Source organism: Hyla sarda, chromosome 1 (genome assembly GCF_029499605.1).
Source record: "Hyla sarda isolate aHylSar1 chromosome 1, aHylSar1.hap1, whole genome shotgun sequence".
Taxonomy (NCBI): Eukaryota; Metazoa; Chordata; class Amphibia; order Anura; family Hylidae; genus Hyla; species Hyla sarda.
The window spans coordinates 181,684,865-181,702,911 of NC_079189.1; the positions used below are offsets into that span (position 1 = coordinate 181,684,865).

The following is an 18,047-nucleotide window of genomic DNA, read 5'->3' on the forward strand; positions in this document are numbered from 1 at the left end:
TTGATTTTCTTATAATGTACCTAAAGGCTTTGTCTACAAACACATTCCTTTCTTTGCTCTAGTTTTGTATGAAGGACTATTTATATGTGTAGTAACAGACCACAAACAGACTCTGTATAGTCTGACCCTTCAGTCAAACTTGGTAGAAGAATAAGGGTAGCAAGAATAAGGGTATAGGGAATGGCATTGTGACTACGGGATGAGAATACACTGTAGACTGTTACCTTAGAGGTGCATATTTCTGCATAGGAGCTGTAGACAGTATGGTGGGACAGGTTTAATTAAAACTATTTGCAAAGTTGTTTCAATTTTTCTTGTAGCTCTATGGAGGAAAAAAAAAAAAAAAAGGCATGACTGCACATGTTATACAGTGATGTGAGGGAGATTTATCAAAACCTGTCCAGAGGAAAAGTTGCTGAGTTGCCCATAGCAACCAATCAGATCGCTTCTTTCATTTTTCAGAGGCCTTTTCAAAAGTGAAAGAAGCGATCTGATTGGTTGCTCTGGGCAACTCAACAACTATTCCTCTGGACAGGTTTTGATAAATCTCCCCACAGTTTTTATAAGCCTACTTGCTACTTAACAGCTACCTTATTTAAACAGTATAGCGCACAGTGACCAGGACTACTGAAATACCATTAAACGCAGCCCAATAGTCCAGCAACTTTATTGTTAGTTACCAATATTAGTTACATTAGCGCAATAAAAACAAAGCCCTTAGAGACCATATAGTAAATCAGTAGTATTTCATTCATACTAAAAATAAAATCATAAATGTTTTTGAAGTTGAATTCTCTTCACACATACATGAAACTATACAGTACTATAAAATATGTTGTTATGCCACTTTGACCCAGAGGATTTCAGGCAGTGAATATAGAATGATTATTTCACTTTATTGATCTATATATTATTATTATTATTATATTATTGCACTGTAGTTACAATAGTGTACTGTCTAATTACATGTTTTGCCTAATCTATAAACATATTAACAGTGAGATACTGTATAAATCCTAAAAAAACATAATCCCCAAATATAGGATATATAGAGTATACTCCTGGGGAGGCAATGTGTTAATCAGTATAGCCTCCATTGTAACAGCAACAAGAATTGTCTTTATTAAAGTCTTGAACAAGTCTACATTACTTTGTTATTTAGCAATGATTACAACAAATAAGATTTTATAGTATTTAGGAAATTTCAGTCACTACCCATGGGGTTGTTGTAATGCTTCATTATTGGTTGCTGCCCAAAAAAGACATAGATTCCTGGTGAGAACCACTAAAAAAATATTTTATTACTGATCTCAGTTAATGGCATTAACTCATCTCTAGATGTAAATGTTACCATTTTAATCATGGTCTGTCAAGCTTATTTCAGCCAAAACAAAGCCACGTTATAAAACTGACATTTTCATTTACAGACATCCTCATTTAAAGCCATTTCAGTATCAGAAAATTAAATAGTTTTTAACTAAAACTATGAAGTATTATGCTTTTGCTTGATTTACCCAAGGCAGTTATGTAGTCCTTTCATTTTCAGTGTAGTATTTTCTCTAGCTTCCCGACTCCTTAGATCATCATTTGTTGTTTTAGGAGGCTGGGCTGGATCTTGTCTCTGAGCTCAAGCCCCACTACTTGTGTGATGTCATCACCCCTGATTAGCCCCCACAACTTACATTACTATCTCCCTGTCATATAAGTATATATATATATATATATATATATATATATATATATATATATAGCTTTATTGGGACATTTAGGTAGAATAAGAATTGTTTTCTTGTGCTGAGCAATGCCACAGGCAATGAATACAGCAGGTTTTGCAGACTTGTTGTGTGGCGAGAATCTATTGTGTAAAGCAGGTTTTGCAGCATCTCTAAGCAGGGAACTGGCAGAAATGCTGTGGGATAGAAGTAGGCAGGGTAGAAGGACTATGATGAAAAGCTAAGGAACATTATGGTACTGAGTAACTGCTCGAACTGGAAGCACAGTGATTATCTGACATAGGAGGATACCCACAGACACAACCAACAGCTAGATTTTTTTTTTTACCTGACATCAGAATACCTCATACAGTAACATGGTTTAGGCGAAATCAAGAAAAATAAAAGTACGGAGCACTGACCAGTTATTCTTGAACCAGGAAATTCCTTATTATCTTCGATGGGTATATCATGTGCAGGTGATTGGACTGTAGGGAACGACTTTGGGCAAAGGACCGTATCGCTCGTTTGTGCTTCCTCAGGCCCTACGGTAGACAATTGATACGGTCGGTTGTCCGAAGTTGTTCCCGGCAGTCCGCTCCCCCACACATGATGTACTCGTTGAAGATAATAAAGAATTTCCTGCTTCAAGAATAACCGGTCAGTGCCTATTGTTATACTTGCTATATTACGTAGTAGCACTATACATCGGAGGAAGCTACAGAATTGTTGCATACTGGAACACTAGCTGCTGAATGGCTCTATGCATGTGTCTGAGTAATATGAATAGAGAGGTGCCGTGACCTGCTACATTTCTTTTAGAGACTGTGTAACATGGTTTAGCCTGCCATCCAGATGTTGTAGTTTGTTAGGGGGTTTTCCAGGAAAAACTATTGATAGCAGTTCCGAGATGCCCGTTCACTTTAAGAGGAGCTGAGGCTGCAGTACCTTGGCGCTGCCGCTGCATAGAGTAGAGAGCGCACTGCTATAGCTCCATTCTTGGTCTTCTGCGGGCACCAAACAGCTGATCGCTTGCGGTGCTGGGTGTTGATACTATAGGATAAAATAGATAGGATATCAATAGCTTTTCCTGGAAACCCCCTTTAACAGACTCAGATGATGTACAAATAATAAATTAATATTTATTTTAATAGCTTTAAAATAAGATTGTATATTGTAATATATTTATTCACATAGTAATATTTTTAATATCAATAGATTATTTTTCTTTTTCTTTACTGGAATTTTTTTTATCATTAAAAAGGACCTGTGGTCAGTCCAAGAAAAATGGGACCCCTGGTTCCCGATGTACAAGGGATTTGGTTCATTTTACTGAATAGTTAGATGGCAGGGAACTATATTTTAAAATGGGTTGTGAATGTTAGGCTAGTGGGTTGTGACTAGGAGTCTAAGGGGCGTCAGTCATGTTCAAAGAGTGTGAATATAAAGCTCCTAATCACACCTTCTGACCATAGCACTTATACCCCATTTTGCAATAAAGTTCCCACCCAACTTCCAACTCAAATTTTTCTTTAAATAGGACATGATCTTTCTCCTGACTTGTGTTCTTTAGTAAAAATAGGTACTTCTATTCCCAATTAAATAACAATTCTGAAAGATCTTTTCTTCGAATTCTGCACTGTTTCTCTGTTATTCCTCCTGGAAATGTTTGAATAAATTGATATTATATTACTAAAACACACACGTCAGTAGACCTGGATGCCTTCTATGATACATACATGAGCTTTTTCTTGAATTGCTCATTTGTTCACATCTCATATAACTCTATGGAATTGAGCAGCTAACCCATACCTGTCAGCAAACAATATATATGGAATCAGTCATTGCAGACCTCACACTGAATTGATCTATAAGGTTTTCTTTTTCTTCGGTTTAAAACAGTGGTAGAAATTCCATTCTTATAGTTGTGTTCTTGGTTTCTTGTTCTATGTTAAAAAAGAAAAGAAGGGGTGACAGATTATTACATTTATTATTGGTATTCTATGAAGCGAAGGTAACGTCTCATCACTTGTAACATTTGCATCTATTTTATTTTACTCTCAATATAGCAATTTTACATTGGTAATATAATCCATTGTTTTGGCTTATACTCTTTAGGTTTTGAGGAGGACCAAGAGAGGATGGAGCAAAGACTTGCCCATATTGCTGATCATCTGGGCTTTAGCTGGACTGGTAAAGTTTTTAATAGAAAATTCTTCAACATTGCATGTTTTTGTAAATGCTGCGCACATATGCGACAGTACTGGTGCAACAGAGAGTACAGCGAAAAACATTTATATTTATGTGTTCACACTGTTTTGGATGCTGACAGCTTTGACTAGAAAAATCTTATATACAGTTTTACATGAAGGTGAAGGTTTCTAGAACTAGTTTATTTAAGGACCAGGCCCATTTTGGCCTTAAGGACCAGAGCGATTTTTGCACATCTGACCACTTTCACTTTAAGCATTAATAACTCTGGAATGCTTTTACCTTTCATTCTGATTCTGAGATAGTTTTTTCGTGACATATTCTACTTTATGATAGTGGTAAAATTTCATCGATACTTGCATCATATCTTGGTGAAAAATTCCAAAATTTTATGAAATTTTTTTTAATTTAGCAATTTTTTAACTTTGAAGCTCTCTGCTTATCAGGAAAATAGACATTCTAAATAAATTATATATTGATTCACATATACAACATGTCTACTTTATGATTACATCATAAAGTTGACATGTTTTTACTTTTGGAAGACATCAAAGGGCTTCAAAGTTCAGCAGCAATTTTTCACAACATTTTCAAAATCAGAATTTATTCAGGGACCAGTTCAGTTTTGAAGTGGATTTGAAGAGCCTTCATATTAGAAATACCCCATAAATGACCCCATTATAAAAACTGCTCCCCTCAAAGTATTCAAAATGACATTCAGTAAGTGTGTTAACCCTTTAGGTGTTTCACTGGAATAGCAGAAAAATTGAAAGAGAAAATTCTAACTCTTCATTTTTTACACTCGCATGTTCTTGTAAACCCAGTTTTTGGATTTTTACAAGTGGTAAAAGGAGAGAAATCTTCCTAAAATTTGGAACCCAATTTCTCTCGAGTAAGGAAATACCTCATATGTGTATGTAAAGTGTTCGGCGGGCGCAGTAGAGGGCTCAGAAGGGAAGGAGCGACATTGGGATTTTGGAGAGAGTTTTTCTGAAATGGTTTTTGGGGGGCATGTCACATTTAGGAAGCCCCTATGGTGCCATAACAAAAAAAAAAAAACACATGGCATACTATTTTGGAAACTACACCACTCATGGCACGTAACAAAGGGTACAGTGAGCCTTAACACCCCACAGGTGTTTGACGACTTTTCGGTAAAGTCGGATGTGTAAATGAATTTTTTTTTCACTAAAATGTTGTTTTTCCCCCAAATTTTACATTTTTACAAGGGGTAATAGTAGAAAATGCACCCAAAAATTTGTAACCCCATCTCTTCTGAGTATGGAAATACCCAATGTGTGGACGTCAAGTGCACTGCGGGAGAACTACAATGCTCAGAAGAGAAGGAGTCACATTTGGCTTTTGGAAAGCAAATTTTGATGAAATGATTTTTGGGGGGCATGTCCCATTTAGGAAGCCCCTATGGTACCAGGGCAGCAAAAAAATGTCACATGGCCTACTATTTTGGAAACTACACCCCTCAAGGAACGTAACAAGGGATACAGTGAGCCTTAACACCCCACAGGTGTTTGACGACTTTTCGTTAAAGTTGGATGTGTAAAAATTTTTTTTCACTAAAATGCTGCTTTTCCCCCAAATTTAACATTTTTACAAGCGGTAATAGGAGAAAATGACCCCCGAGATTTGTAACCCCATTTCTTCTGAGTATGGAAATACCCCATGTGTGGACATCAAGTGCTCTGCTGGAGCACTACAATGCTCAGAAGAGAAGGAGCGCCATTGAGCTTTCGGAGAGTGAAATTGTTTGGAATGGAAGTCAGGGGCCATGTGTGTTTACAAAGCCCCCCGTGGAGCCAGAACAGTGGACCCCCCACATGTTACCCCATTTTGGAAACTACACCCCTCACACAATTTAATAAGCGGTGCAGTGAGTATTTACACCCCAATGGTGTTTGACAGATCTCCGGAATAGTGGGCTGTGCAAATGAAAAATAAAATTTTTCATTTTCACGGACCACTGTTCCAAAAATCTGTCAGACACCTGTGAGGTGTAAATGCTCACTGCACCCCTTATTAAATTCTGTGATGGGTGTAGTTTCCAAAATGGGGTCACATGTAGTGGGGGGGGGTCCATTGTTCTGGCACTATGGGGGCTTTGTAAACACACATGGCCTTCAATTACGGACACATTCTCTCTCCAAAATCCCAATGGCGCTCCTTCTCTTCTAAGCATTGTACTTCGCCCGCAGAACACTTCACATCCACATATGGGGTATTTTCTTACTCAGAAGAAATGGGGTTACAAATTTTGGGGGGCTTTTTTCCTATTTTCCCTTGTGAAAATGAAAAATTTAGGCCTTTTAGTGAAATTTTTTTTTTTTATTTTCCCATCCAACTTTAATGAAAATTCTTCAAACACCTGTGGGGTGTTATGTCTCACTATATCCCTTGTTACATTCTGTGAGGGGTGTAGTTTCCAAAATGGTGTCACATGTGGGTATTTTTTTTTTACGTTTATGTCAGAACCGCTGTAAAATAAGCCACCCCTGTGCAAATCACCAATTTAGGCCTCAAATGCACATAGTGTGCTCTTACTCCTGAGCCTTGTTGTGCCTCCGCAGAGCATTTTACACCCACATATGGGGTATTTCCATACTCAGGAGAAATTGCGTTACAAATTTTGGGGGTCTTTTTTTGCTTTTACCGCTTGTGAAAATAAAAAGTATGGGGCAACACCAGCATGTTAGTGTAAAAAATTAGAATTTTTTTACACTAACAGGCTGGTGTAGACCCCAACTTTTCCTTTTCATAAGGGGTAAAATGAGAAAAAGTCTCCCAAATTTTGTAGTGCAATTTCTCCCGAGTATGGAAGTACCCCATATGTGGCCCTAAACAGTTTCCTTGAAATACGACAGGTCTCCAAAGTGAGAGAGCACCTTGCGCATTTGAGGACTAAATTAGGGATTGGGGTGGACATAGGGGTATTCTACGCCAGTGATTCCCAAACAGGGTGCCTCCAGCTGTTGCTAAACTCCCAGCATGCCTGGACAGTCAGTGGCTGTCCAGAAATGCTTGGAGTTGTTGTTTTGCAACAGCTGGAGGCTCCAGCACAGATTGGAGACCACTGCACAGTGGTTTCCAAACTGCGGCCCTCCAGATGTTGCAAAACTACAACTCTCAGCATGCCCAGACAGCCAAAGGGCATGCTGGGAGTTGTAGTTTTGAAACTACCAGAAGCAGCAGCAAAGAGCTTCACTGCTGCCTCTGATGCAGATGCCGCCGCCTCCTCAACTTACCCACCGCCAACCCGTGTGCCTCCAGCTGTTGAGAGCCTGCCACCGGTCCCCACTGCCGCGCCGGTACTCGGTAAGTCTCGGTAAACTTCATTAAACTCCATTTAGTGCGGTCTAGGCTCCAGGGGCCAGGCATCTAAAATGGTGGATTGACTGAGTGCTGCAGCACTGGTTTGTACAACAACTGAAAAGCAAATAGTAGCCAGCCAGTTAGGGTGAGCAGAGCACTAAAAGCAGATCGTCCTCTATTAAGTGTAACCTGTGTGTACATTTAAGTGGTGTACCATTTTGTTCCTGTTAAAGTCTTAAGGGCCTAGATACTGTGAAAGGCCAGGCAAAAGTACACACCTGCTGGTGTTGTAGACATATACACTTTTAAACATACTGGAGTGCATTGTCCTCCCCTCATAAGTGCATACCCCATACGTACATCTAAGTGGTGTACATTTTGTTCCTGTTAAAGTCTTAAAGCGGTACTCCGCACCCCTAGACATCTTATCCCCTATCCAAGGATAGGGGATAAGATGTCAGATCGCCGGGGGCCCGCTGCTGTGGGCCCCCGGGATCTCGGCTTCTGCACCCACCTGTACGGCTTCCACCTCACACCGGCAGCGCTGGTGGACGAGCGTGACGTCACGACTCCGCCCCATGTGACGTCAGGCCCCACCCCCTCAATGCAAGTCTATAGGAGGGGGCGTGACGGACGCCCCCTCCCATAGACTTGCATTGAGGGGGCGGGGCGTGATTTCACACGTGGGCGGGGTCGTGACGTCACGATCTTCCGTCCCCGTGGTCGGGAGGAATTAGCCTGAGAGCCTCCAGCGCTTCCGGAAGCAGTTACAGGTGGGTGCTGCTTGCTATATTGTGGGGTCCCCAGCGGTGGAACCCTGGCGATCTGACATCTTATCCCCTATCCTTTGTATAGGGGATAAGATGTCAAGGGGCGGAGTACCCCTTTAAGGGCCTAGATTCTGTGAAAGCCAGCCAAATGTAAACACCTGCTGGTGTTGTAGACAAATACTGTTTTAAGCATACTGGAGCACATTGTCCTCCCCTCCTAAGTGCGTACCACATACGTACATCTAAGTGGTGTACCATTTTGTTTCTGTTAAAGTCTTAAGGGCCTAGATACTGTGAAAGGCCAGCCAAAAGTACACACCTGCTGGTGTCAAAGGCAAACACTGTTTTAAGCTTACTGGAGTGCATTGTCCTCCCCTCATAAGTGCATACCACATCTGCCGTCATCGATTGGTTAACATGGTCATCCACTTCACCACAAGTGACATCTGACACCCCCAGTCAACAGTTGGTGGCTCCTCAGACACAACCCTTAGTTTGCATGGCCAGGGAGCAGTGCCTGTCCTCCCGTTGCCTCTGTCCTATGCTGTTCCCTCCCTCACACAAGTCTCTTATGCTGTGGGTTCAGCTCCACTATTTAGTGAGGATGATCTAGAGGACAGTCAGCAGCTACTGCCCATCCAAGAAGTGGAGGAGGCGTCCGCCACTTCCTCCGCTAGGCGGGCAAGTAGTGATGAGGAGAGTGGCATGGGAAGTGGTGTTGTGAGTGTTCAGGCTCCTAAAGCACACACTGTTGAGGAACCTGAGGAGGACATCAGATGATGAGGAAGCCAATCGCACTTGGGAGCCAGGTGCAGAACGAGCTTCATCTTCATCATCAAGAGAAGAGGGTTGCAGGTTGCCCGTGAGGCAGCAGCTGAACCAGCAAGGTGGTAGCATGATTGGCAGTCAGCATGGTGGCAGAAGTGGAAAGTCTGGAGCCAGGAGCAGCTAGAGGGTTATGAGGAAGGCGAGACAGAGGACCCAGACACATTGTGGCAGTATGCAGTAAAGATGGAGGCAGGGAGTCCCTCCGAGTCACTTGCACCGATGGCACGATGCATGCTCACTTGCTTGCGTAGTGACCGCCGAATTGTTACCTTCACAAAATGGGGGCCTTTTTTACACCCACTGACAGGGAGGACAAGCTGACCTACTACAGAGACATCCTACGTAGTCAGTTGGCCGATGCCTATCTGTGCCATCTTCCATTCTCTTGCAGGTCTTACTCGGGGGGCTCTCTGTGCTTACCTTCCACTGCCATGGCTGCTGGGGAGGGGTGGGGTGGCAGCAGCAGTACCAGATCCCTTAGCAGTGGCCTGATTCTACAGTCAATGATAAGTAGCTTTCTTCATCTTCATAGTGAAGCAACTCATCAGCAGCAGGTAGACCTTGAGCAGGACCTGAACCAGCAGGTGGTAGCATACCTTGACATGACCCTGTCAACACACCTTGAAGATACGCTGGACTTCTGGGCAGCTAAACTTGATTTGTGACCACAACTAGCAGAGTTTGCCCTGGAGAAGCTGTGCTGCCCGACCAGTTGTGTGCCATCCGAGTGGGTATTTAGTGCGGCGGGGGTCATAGTAACCCCAAGGAGAACTCGTCTATGCACGAAAAATGTGGAGAGACTGACCTTTGTGAAGAGGAATCAGGCATGGATCAGCCAAGATTTCCACCCACCAATGCCTGATGCATCAGAGTAGATTGACCATGGGGCCATACCAACACATCACAAATATGGATAATGCAAAACATATTTAAGGTGCTGCTCCCCAGTTACAGACATTCCTCGGCATCAGACCACAATTACGTATTGAGGATATGCATTAGCTAAAACTTTTCATAGGTTAAAATTATATGTACCCAAATATATGTATACGTCACGCTCCGCCCCCTCAATGCAAGCCTATGGGAGGGGGCATAACGGGGTGCTGCGTGAATGTTCACGGGGGTCCACAGCGACGGGACCTCCGTGATCAGGCATCTTATCCCCTATCCTTTGGATAGGGGATAAGATGTCATAGCGCCGGAGTACCCTTTTAAAAGTTAAGTTTTATGTAATGCATTTCCTCAATACTTGTGCACACTAACACTTTTACAAAAGAGACCGTTTTCATCTGCCTACCTACTATTCTGATCCTTCCACCCGCCTGATGCCACACATCTGATGCCAAGTTCACCTTTTTTAACCCACCTTCATCACCGGGTACTGGTATTGCCTCCCACCGCCCCAATATATCACCGGGTCACTTTCAGGACTTCTGATGCTGCTGATGCCACCTCCATGCTGTCTCATACTGCCACCATATGTTCTCATCATGCTGCTGCCACCTCCAGGATGTCTGATTTTGCCACTATATGGTCTCCTCATGCTTCTGCCACCACCAGGCTGTTTCATTCAGCCACGATATGGTCTCCTCATGCTGCCGCCAACTCCAGGCTGTCATTCAGCCACTATATGGTCTCCTCATGCTGCCACCATCTCCAGGCTGTGCCATTTAGCCACTCTATGGTCTCCTCATGCTGCCGCCAACTCCAGGCTGTGTCATTCAGCCACTATATGGTCTCCTCATGCTGCTGCCAACTACAGGCTGTTTCATTCAGCCACTATATGGTCTCCTCATGCTTCCGCCACCTCCAGACTGTGTCATTGTACCGCCATTTGGTCTCCTCATGCTGCTGGCACATTAAATAAAACTTTTTAGGTTCATCTATTTGAAATCTTCAATGTAAATGTAAAAAAATATCAATATTAATCTTTTCAATTGTGAGACACTATGGTCTCGTCAGGCTGTTGCCACCTCCAGGCTGGGTCATTCAGCCACTATATGGTCTCCTCATGCTGCCGCTGATAGTTATAAAAAAAGCTAAGTCTAAAGTCTGATTGTAATATTCATCATGTTTCATATCTAACACAAGTATAAACTGTTAGTATAGGTCTGGTAAAATTAGTAGTTATTAATATTGTTGTATACCATTAGTATAGATTTTAGTTTTGTATTTTTCATTTCCTTCAATATGATAGGACAAATTCAGATATCTTGTTTTTCTTTAAATTTATATGATCTTTGGTTTTATCTGTTCTTGCTAAAATAGAAATTACCTGTGCCCACTAGGTGGCATGATATTATTACAACTAGATTTATTCTTATCTGAAAAATTCTAACAGTATGTATTTGTTCTTATTTTTAGAACTAGCCAGAGAGCTGGACTTCACAGAAGAACAAATTCACCAAATACGAGTTGAAAACCCAAACTCCTTACAGGATCAGAGCCATGCATTGCTTAAATATTGGCTTGAAAGAGATGGAAAACATGCAACAGGTAAGTCATGAATTCATGTATATAGTGAGTTAGCAGGGTTATGTTATGGAAGCTGTTCACTCTGAATTGAAAACTAAAAGGGAAGGCTAACATCATGATGTGAATGCAGTCAATACAAAATGAAGGAATTAAAGTCTCCTAAGGGATAAACCTACAACCTGTCCTAACACAGTATTTAGGTTAACTCAGTTGATCCTATTCCAAATATGAATTGCTATATGAAAAAATTGCAACACATTAATCCGATCAGTGGATCTTCTCTTTCTATGCCCCCGATTTGGGTTATTATATGTCTGTGTGACTTGTCGAATCTAAAGGATGATGACCAGATATTGAAATCCAGATATGGACCTTTTTATAACAATCCAATTCCCTCACCCCTTGTTGGAATTACACTTCTGTAAACTCTTAAAGAGATACTTTTAAAATCAACTGGTGCCAGAAAGTTGTAAACATTTGTATATTACTTCTATAAAAAAAAATAAAAATAAATCCTTACAATACTTATCAGCTGCTGTATACTACAGAGGAAGTTGTGTAGTTCTTTCCAGTCTGACCACAGTGTTTTCTTCTGAGAGGAAGGGCTAAGATTTCTATATAGACATAATTTACAAATATGTATTACTTTCTGGCACCGGCGATTTGAAAACATTTTTTTTTCCTTTGGAGTACCCCTTTAAAGTGTCTCTGTTATTGCACAAAACTTTTGACATGCCACAGAGATGTCAAAAGTCTTGGAATGCTGAAAGGGCATTGCACAGCACTGGGTGAGTGCAGTACTTTCATTTCTTTGTTTTTGAATGTCTTAAAAATACAGTATTATGCTTGGTTATTAGCTGGATAATTTACGAAATTTAGCCTTGAGTTAAAAATAGTTTTTTTTTTTTTTTTATTAACCTTTGCAACTTGTCGGCATTTATCAAGATGCATGGCCTAATGGTAAATGCAGAATAATTTTTATGAGTAACATTGTGCTAATGTGGAGCACACTTGTTATTCAGCCTCGTGCGGCTGCATATGACTTTTGCAAGCGTTGCACATCATACAACAGTGCGTAAACTGCATGTGTAGGAAACCACGACAAAATGTTCTCTGGATTTACAGCACATAAAGCCGTATACACTTAGTAACATCATAAATTTTACGCAACCTGAATGCTGCAACTTCACAAATATATAGGCCGAATTCGGCCTTGATAATTTATTCCCCTATTTTTAACATAGTTACATAGTTCATAAGGTCAAAAAAGACCAGAGTCCATCAAGTTCAACCTATATCCCTAATGAGTCCCTACTGAGTTGATCCAGAGGAAGGCAAAAAAAACCTCATACTAGAGGTAAAAATTCCTTCCAGATTCCAAATATGGCAGTCAGAATAAATCCCTGGATCAATCTGCTGTCCCTATAAATCTAGTATACAAAACCAGCGATGTTATTACTCTCCAAAAATGCATCCAGACCCCTTTTATATTCTTTTACAGAGTTCACCATGACCACCTCCTCCAGGAGAGAATTCCACAGTCTCACTGCTCTTACAGTAAAGAACCCCCATCTGTGCTGGTATAGAAATCTTCTTTCCTCAAGACGTAGAGGATGCCCCCTTGTTATAGATACAGTCCTGGGTATAAATAGATCATGGGAGAGATCTCTGTACTGTCCCCTGATATATTTATACATAGTTATTAGGTCGCCCCTAAGCCTTCTTTTTTCTAAACTAAATAACCCTAATTCTGATAATCTTTCTGGGTACTGTAGTCCTCCCATTCCCCATATTACCCTGGATGCCCGTCTTTGAACCCTCTCCAGCTCCCCTATATCCTTCTTGTACACTGGTGCCCAGTACTGTACACAGTATTCTATGTGTGGTCTGACTAGTGATTTGTACAGTGGTAGAATTATTTCCTTGTCGTGGGCATCTATGCCCCTATTGATGCACCCCATGATTTTATTTGCCTTGGCAGCAGCTGCCCGACTCTGGTCACTACAGCTAAATTTACTATTAACTAAGACTCCCAAGTCCTTTTCCACGTGATTCGTCCCAAGTGTTCTCCCATTTAATACATAATCCCAGCCCGGATTTTTCCTCCCCATGTGCATTACCGTACATTTATCAGTGTTGAACCTCATCTGCCACTTCCCAGCATAAACCTCCAACCTATCCAGATCCATTTGTAACAGTGCACTGTCCTCTATAGTGTTTACCGCTTTACAGAGTTTAGTATCATCTGCAAAGATTGCTACTTTATTATTCAACCCCTCTACAAGGTCATTAATTAATATATTAAATAGAACAGGACCCAAGACTGATCCCTGTTTTACCCCACTAGTGACAGTCACCCAATCAGAATAAGTACCATTAAAAACCACCCTGTTTCCTATCACTGAGCCAGTTACTTACCCACTTACACACATTCTCCCCCAGCCCAATCCTTCTCATTTTATGCTCCAATCTTTTATGTGGCACTGTATCAAATGCTTTGGAAAAATCCAGATATACAACATCTAGCAATTCCCCCTGGTCCAGTCTGGAACTCACCTCCTCATAAAAGCTGATCAGGTTAGTTTGACAGGACCGATCCCTCATAAAGCCATGCTGATATGAAGTCATACATTTATTTTTATCAAGATACTCCAAAATAGCATCTCTTAGAAAACCCTCAAACAATTGACATACAAAGGAGGTTAAAGGGGTACTACATTGGAAAACCTTTTTTTATTTTTTTATTTTTTATATCAACTGGTGCCAGAAAGTTAAACAGATTTGTAAATTACTTCTAAAAAAAAAATCTTAATACTTCCAGTACTTATTAGCTGCTGAATACTACAGAGGAAGTCATTTTATTTTTGGAACACAGAGCTCTCTGCTGACATCATGACCACAGTGCTCTCTGCTGACACCTCTGTCCATTTTAAGAACTGACCTGTACTGGGAGTTTACCTTATCTCGCTGTATTTCACCTGGCATTTCATCGGTGAATACATTGGAGAAGAATTTTGGTTAATATATTAGTTTTTTTCCTGATCCCCGTCTATAATTTCTTCCTCATCATTTTTAAAAGGGCCAACACTTAAATTGTTGACCTTTTTGCTATTTATATAGTTAAAGAACATTTTAGGGTTAGTTTTACTCTCTTTGGCAATGAGTCGTTCTGTCTCTATTTTTGCAGCTTTTATCAGTTTATTACTTTACTTAATTCCTGTAAAAACACGGGGGTGAATGCTATCTGGACCTGGTGATTTGTCTGTTTTGATTTTTTGTAGGCAGCACTGTACTTCCTTCTGTGTTAGACAGGTGACCTGTATTGGGGAGTTTACCTTATCTCGCTGTATTTCACCTGGCATTTCATCGGTGAATACAATTGAGAAGAATTTGTTTAATATATTTTCTTTTTCCTGATCCCCGTCTATAATTTCTTCCTCATCATTTTTTAAAGGGCCAACACTTAACCCCTTAAGGACACATGACGTCCTCATACGTCTCCATTTCCGAGTCCTTAAGGACACATGACATATGAGAACGTCATGTGTTTTACCGGCCCCCGCAACCTTCTGGAGCGGAGCCGGTGCCCGATGCCTGCTGAAATCGTTCAGCAGGCATCGGGGCATATCGCCCAGGGGGGTCATGATGACCCCCCATGTCGGACAATCCAGCGATCTGCGGCGGATTCCGGGTCAATCGGGTCTCCAGAGACCCGGTGACCCGGAATTATTGGCTGATCGGGGCCGTCAGAGACGGCCCCGAACAGCCAGAGCCAGCAGGGGTGAGGTGGCACTGGTGCCACCTCACGATCGCCCTGATTCGTCGGCCGGATTACCGGCCGACCAATCAGGGCGCCTGCTGCGGGTGTCACTCCCGCACCCGCTCCGCCCCTCTTCCGGAGGACGTGAGCGGGTGCGGGACGTGCACCCTGGGTGCTGGGGACCCCGATCCCCGGCGTCCCTGTTGGGATCGGGGCCCCAGGAGCAGCGGCAGCGACGACGAGGGACTGACCTGTGCGGCGAGGATCATTGGAGGTGAGTGACAGCCTCCTGCTGTTGCTTAGCAACAGCTCCCAGCATGCAAAAAGGGCATGCTGGGAGCTGTAGTTATGCAACAGCAGGAGGCAGACCACCACAACTCCCAGCATTCCCTTATGGGCATGCTGGGACTTGTAGTTTTGCAACAGCTGGAGGCACATTCTTTCTATGGAAAAGTGTACCTTCAGCTGTTGTATAACTACAACTCCCAGCTTGCACAATCAGCTAAAGTGCATGCTGGGAGTTGTAGTGGTGCATCTGGTGGTTGCATAACTACAACTCCCAGCATGCCCGATGGCTGTCGGTGACTGCTGAGAGTTGTAGCAAACCAGTGTGTCTCCAGCTGTTGCATAACTGCAATCCCCAGCATCCCCAGCCAAAGTAGTATGCCTCCAGCTGTTGCATAACTACAAGACCCAGCATGCCCTTCCACTGTCCGTACATGCTGGGGGTTGTAGCTTTTGCAACAGCTGAAGGCACACTGGTTGCAAAACACTGAGTTTGTTACCAAACTCGGTGTTTCACAACCAGTGTGCCTCCAGCTGTTGCAAAACTACAACTCCCAGCATGCACTGATAGACCGTACATGCTGGGAGTTGTAGTTTTGCAACAGCTGGATGTCCCCCCCCCCCCCCCCCAATGTGAATGTACAGGGTACACTCACATGGGCAGAGGATTACAGTAAGTATCCGGCTGCAAGTTTGAGGTGCGGCAAAATTTCTGCCGCAGCTCAAACTGCCAGCGAGAAACTACTGTGAACCCCCCGCCCGTGTGACTGTAACCTAAAAACACTACACTACCACACAATAAAATAAAAAGTAAAAAACACTACGTATACACATACCCCTACACAGCCCCCCTCCCCAATAAAAATGAAAAACGTCTGGTACGCCACTGTTTCCAAAACGGAGCCTCCAGCGGTTGCAAAACTACAACTCCCAGCATGCACTGATAGACCGTACATGCTGGGAGTTGTAGTTTTGCAAAAGCTGGATGTCCCCCCCCCCCCCCCAATGTGAACGTACAGGGTACACTCACATGGGCGGAGGATTACAGTAAGTATCCCGCTGCAAGTTTGAGCTGCGTCAAATTTTCTGCCGCAGCTCAAACTGCCAGCGAGAAACTACTGTGAACCCCCGCCCGTGTGACTGTACCCTAAAAACACTACACTACACTAACACAAAATAAAATAAAAAGTAAAAAACACTACATATACACATACCCATACACAGCCCCCCTCCCCTCCCCAATAAAAATGAAAAACGTCTGGTACGCCACTGTTTCCAAAACGGAGCCTCCAGCTGTTGCAAAACAACTACTCCCAGTATTGCCAGATAGCCGTTGACTGTCCAGGCATGCTGGGAGTTTTACAACAGCTGGAGGCACCCTGTTTGGGAATCACTGGCGTAGAATACCCCTATGTCCACCCCTATGCAAGTCCCTAATTTAGGCCTCAAATGCGCATGGCGCTCTCACTTTGGAGCCCTGTCGTATTTCAAGGCAACAGTTAAGGGTCACATATGGGGTATCGCCGTACTCGGGAGAAATTGCCTAACAAATTTGGGGGTGTATTTTCTGCTATTACCCTTTTTAAAAATGTTAAATTTTTGGGAAAACAAGCATTTTAGGTAAAAAATATATATTTTTTTTTACATATGCAAAAGTCGTGAAACACCTGTAGGGTATTAAGGTTCAAATTACCCCTTGTTACGTTCCCCGAGGGGTCTAGTTTCCAAAATGGTATGCCATGTGTTTTTTTTTTTTTGCTGTCCTGGCACCATAGGGGCTTCCTAAATGCGGCATGCCCCCAGAGCAAAATTCGCTTTCAAAAAGCCAAATGTGACTCCTTCTCTTCTGAGACCTGTAGTGCGCCAGCAGAGCACTTTTCACCCCCATATGGGGTGTTTTCTGAATCGGGAGAAATTGGGCTTCAAATTTTAGGGGGTATTTTCTGCTATTACCCTTTTGAAAATTTTAAAAATTTTGGGAAACCAAGCATTTTAGGTAAAAAAAAATATATATTTTTTTACATATGCAAAAGTCGTGAAACACCTGTAGGGTATTAAGGTTCACATTACCCCTTGTTACGTTCCCCGAGGGGTCTAGTTTCCAAAATGGTATGCCATGTGTTTTTTTTTTGCTGTCCTGGCACCATAGGGGCTTCCTAAATGCGGCATGCCCCCAGAGCAAAATTTGCTTTCAAAAAGCCAAATGTGACTCCTTCTCTTCTGAGACCTGTAGTGCGCCAGCAGAGCACTTTTCACCCCCATATGGGGTGTTTTCTGAATCGGGAGAAATTGGGCTTCAAATTTTGGGGGGTATTTTCTGCTATTACCCTTTTTAAAAATGAAAAATTTTTGGGAAACCAAGCATTTTAGGTAAAAAATATATATATTTTTTTTACATATGTAAAAGTCGTGAATCACCTGTAGGGTATTAAGCTTCACTTTGCCCCTTGTTACGTTCCCTGATGGGTCTAGTTTCCAAAATGGTATGCCATGTGTTCTTTTTTGCTGTCCTGGCACCATAGGGGCTTCCTAAATGCGGCATGCCCCCCAAAAACCATTTGTCGCTCCTTCCCTTCTGAGCCCTCTACTGCGCCCGCTGAACAATTAACATAGACATGTGAGGTATGTGCTTACTCGAGAGAAATTGGTTTCAAATACAAGTAAAAATTTTCTCCTTTTTAC

General features: G+C 42.4%; 1 protein-coding gene across 31 annotated transcripts in view; it reads left to right on the plus strand.

The window, feature by feature from the left end:
• Positions 1-18,047, plus strand: part of ANK2 (ankyrin 2) — a 634,142-nt gene that overhangs the window by 562,255 nt on the left and 53,840 nt on the right. For all 31 annotated transcript variants that reach the window (XM_056565107.1, XM_056565143.1, XM_056565099.1 and 28 more), the window contains 2 exons: positions 3,831-3,905; positions 11,210-11,341. In XM_056565107.1, coding sequence (XP_056421082.1) covers positions 3,831-3,905; positions 11,210-11,341 — 207 coding nt within the window. The remainder of the gene's footprint in view (positions 1-3,830; positions 3,906-11,209; positions 11,342-18,047) is intronic.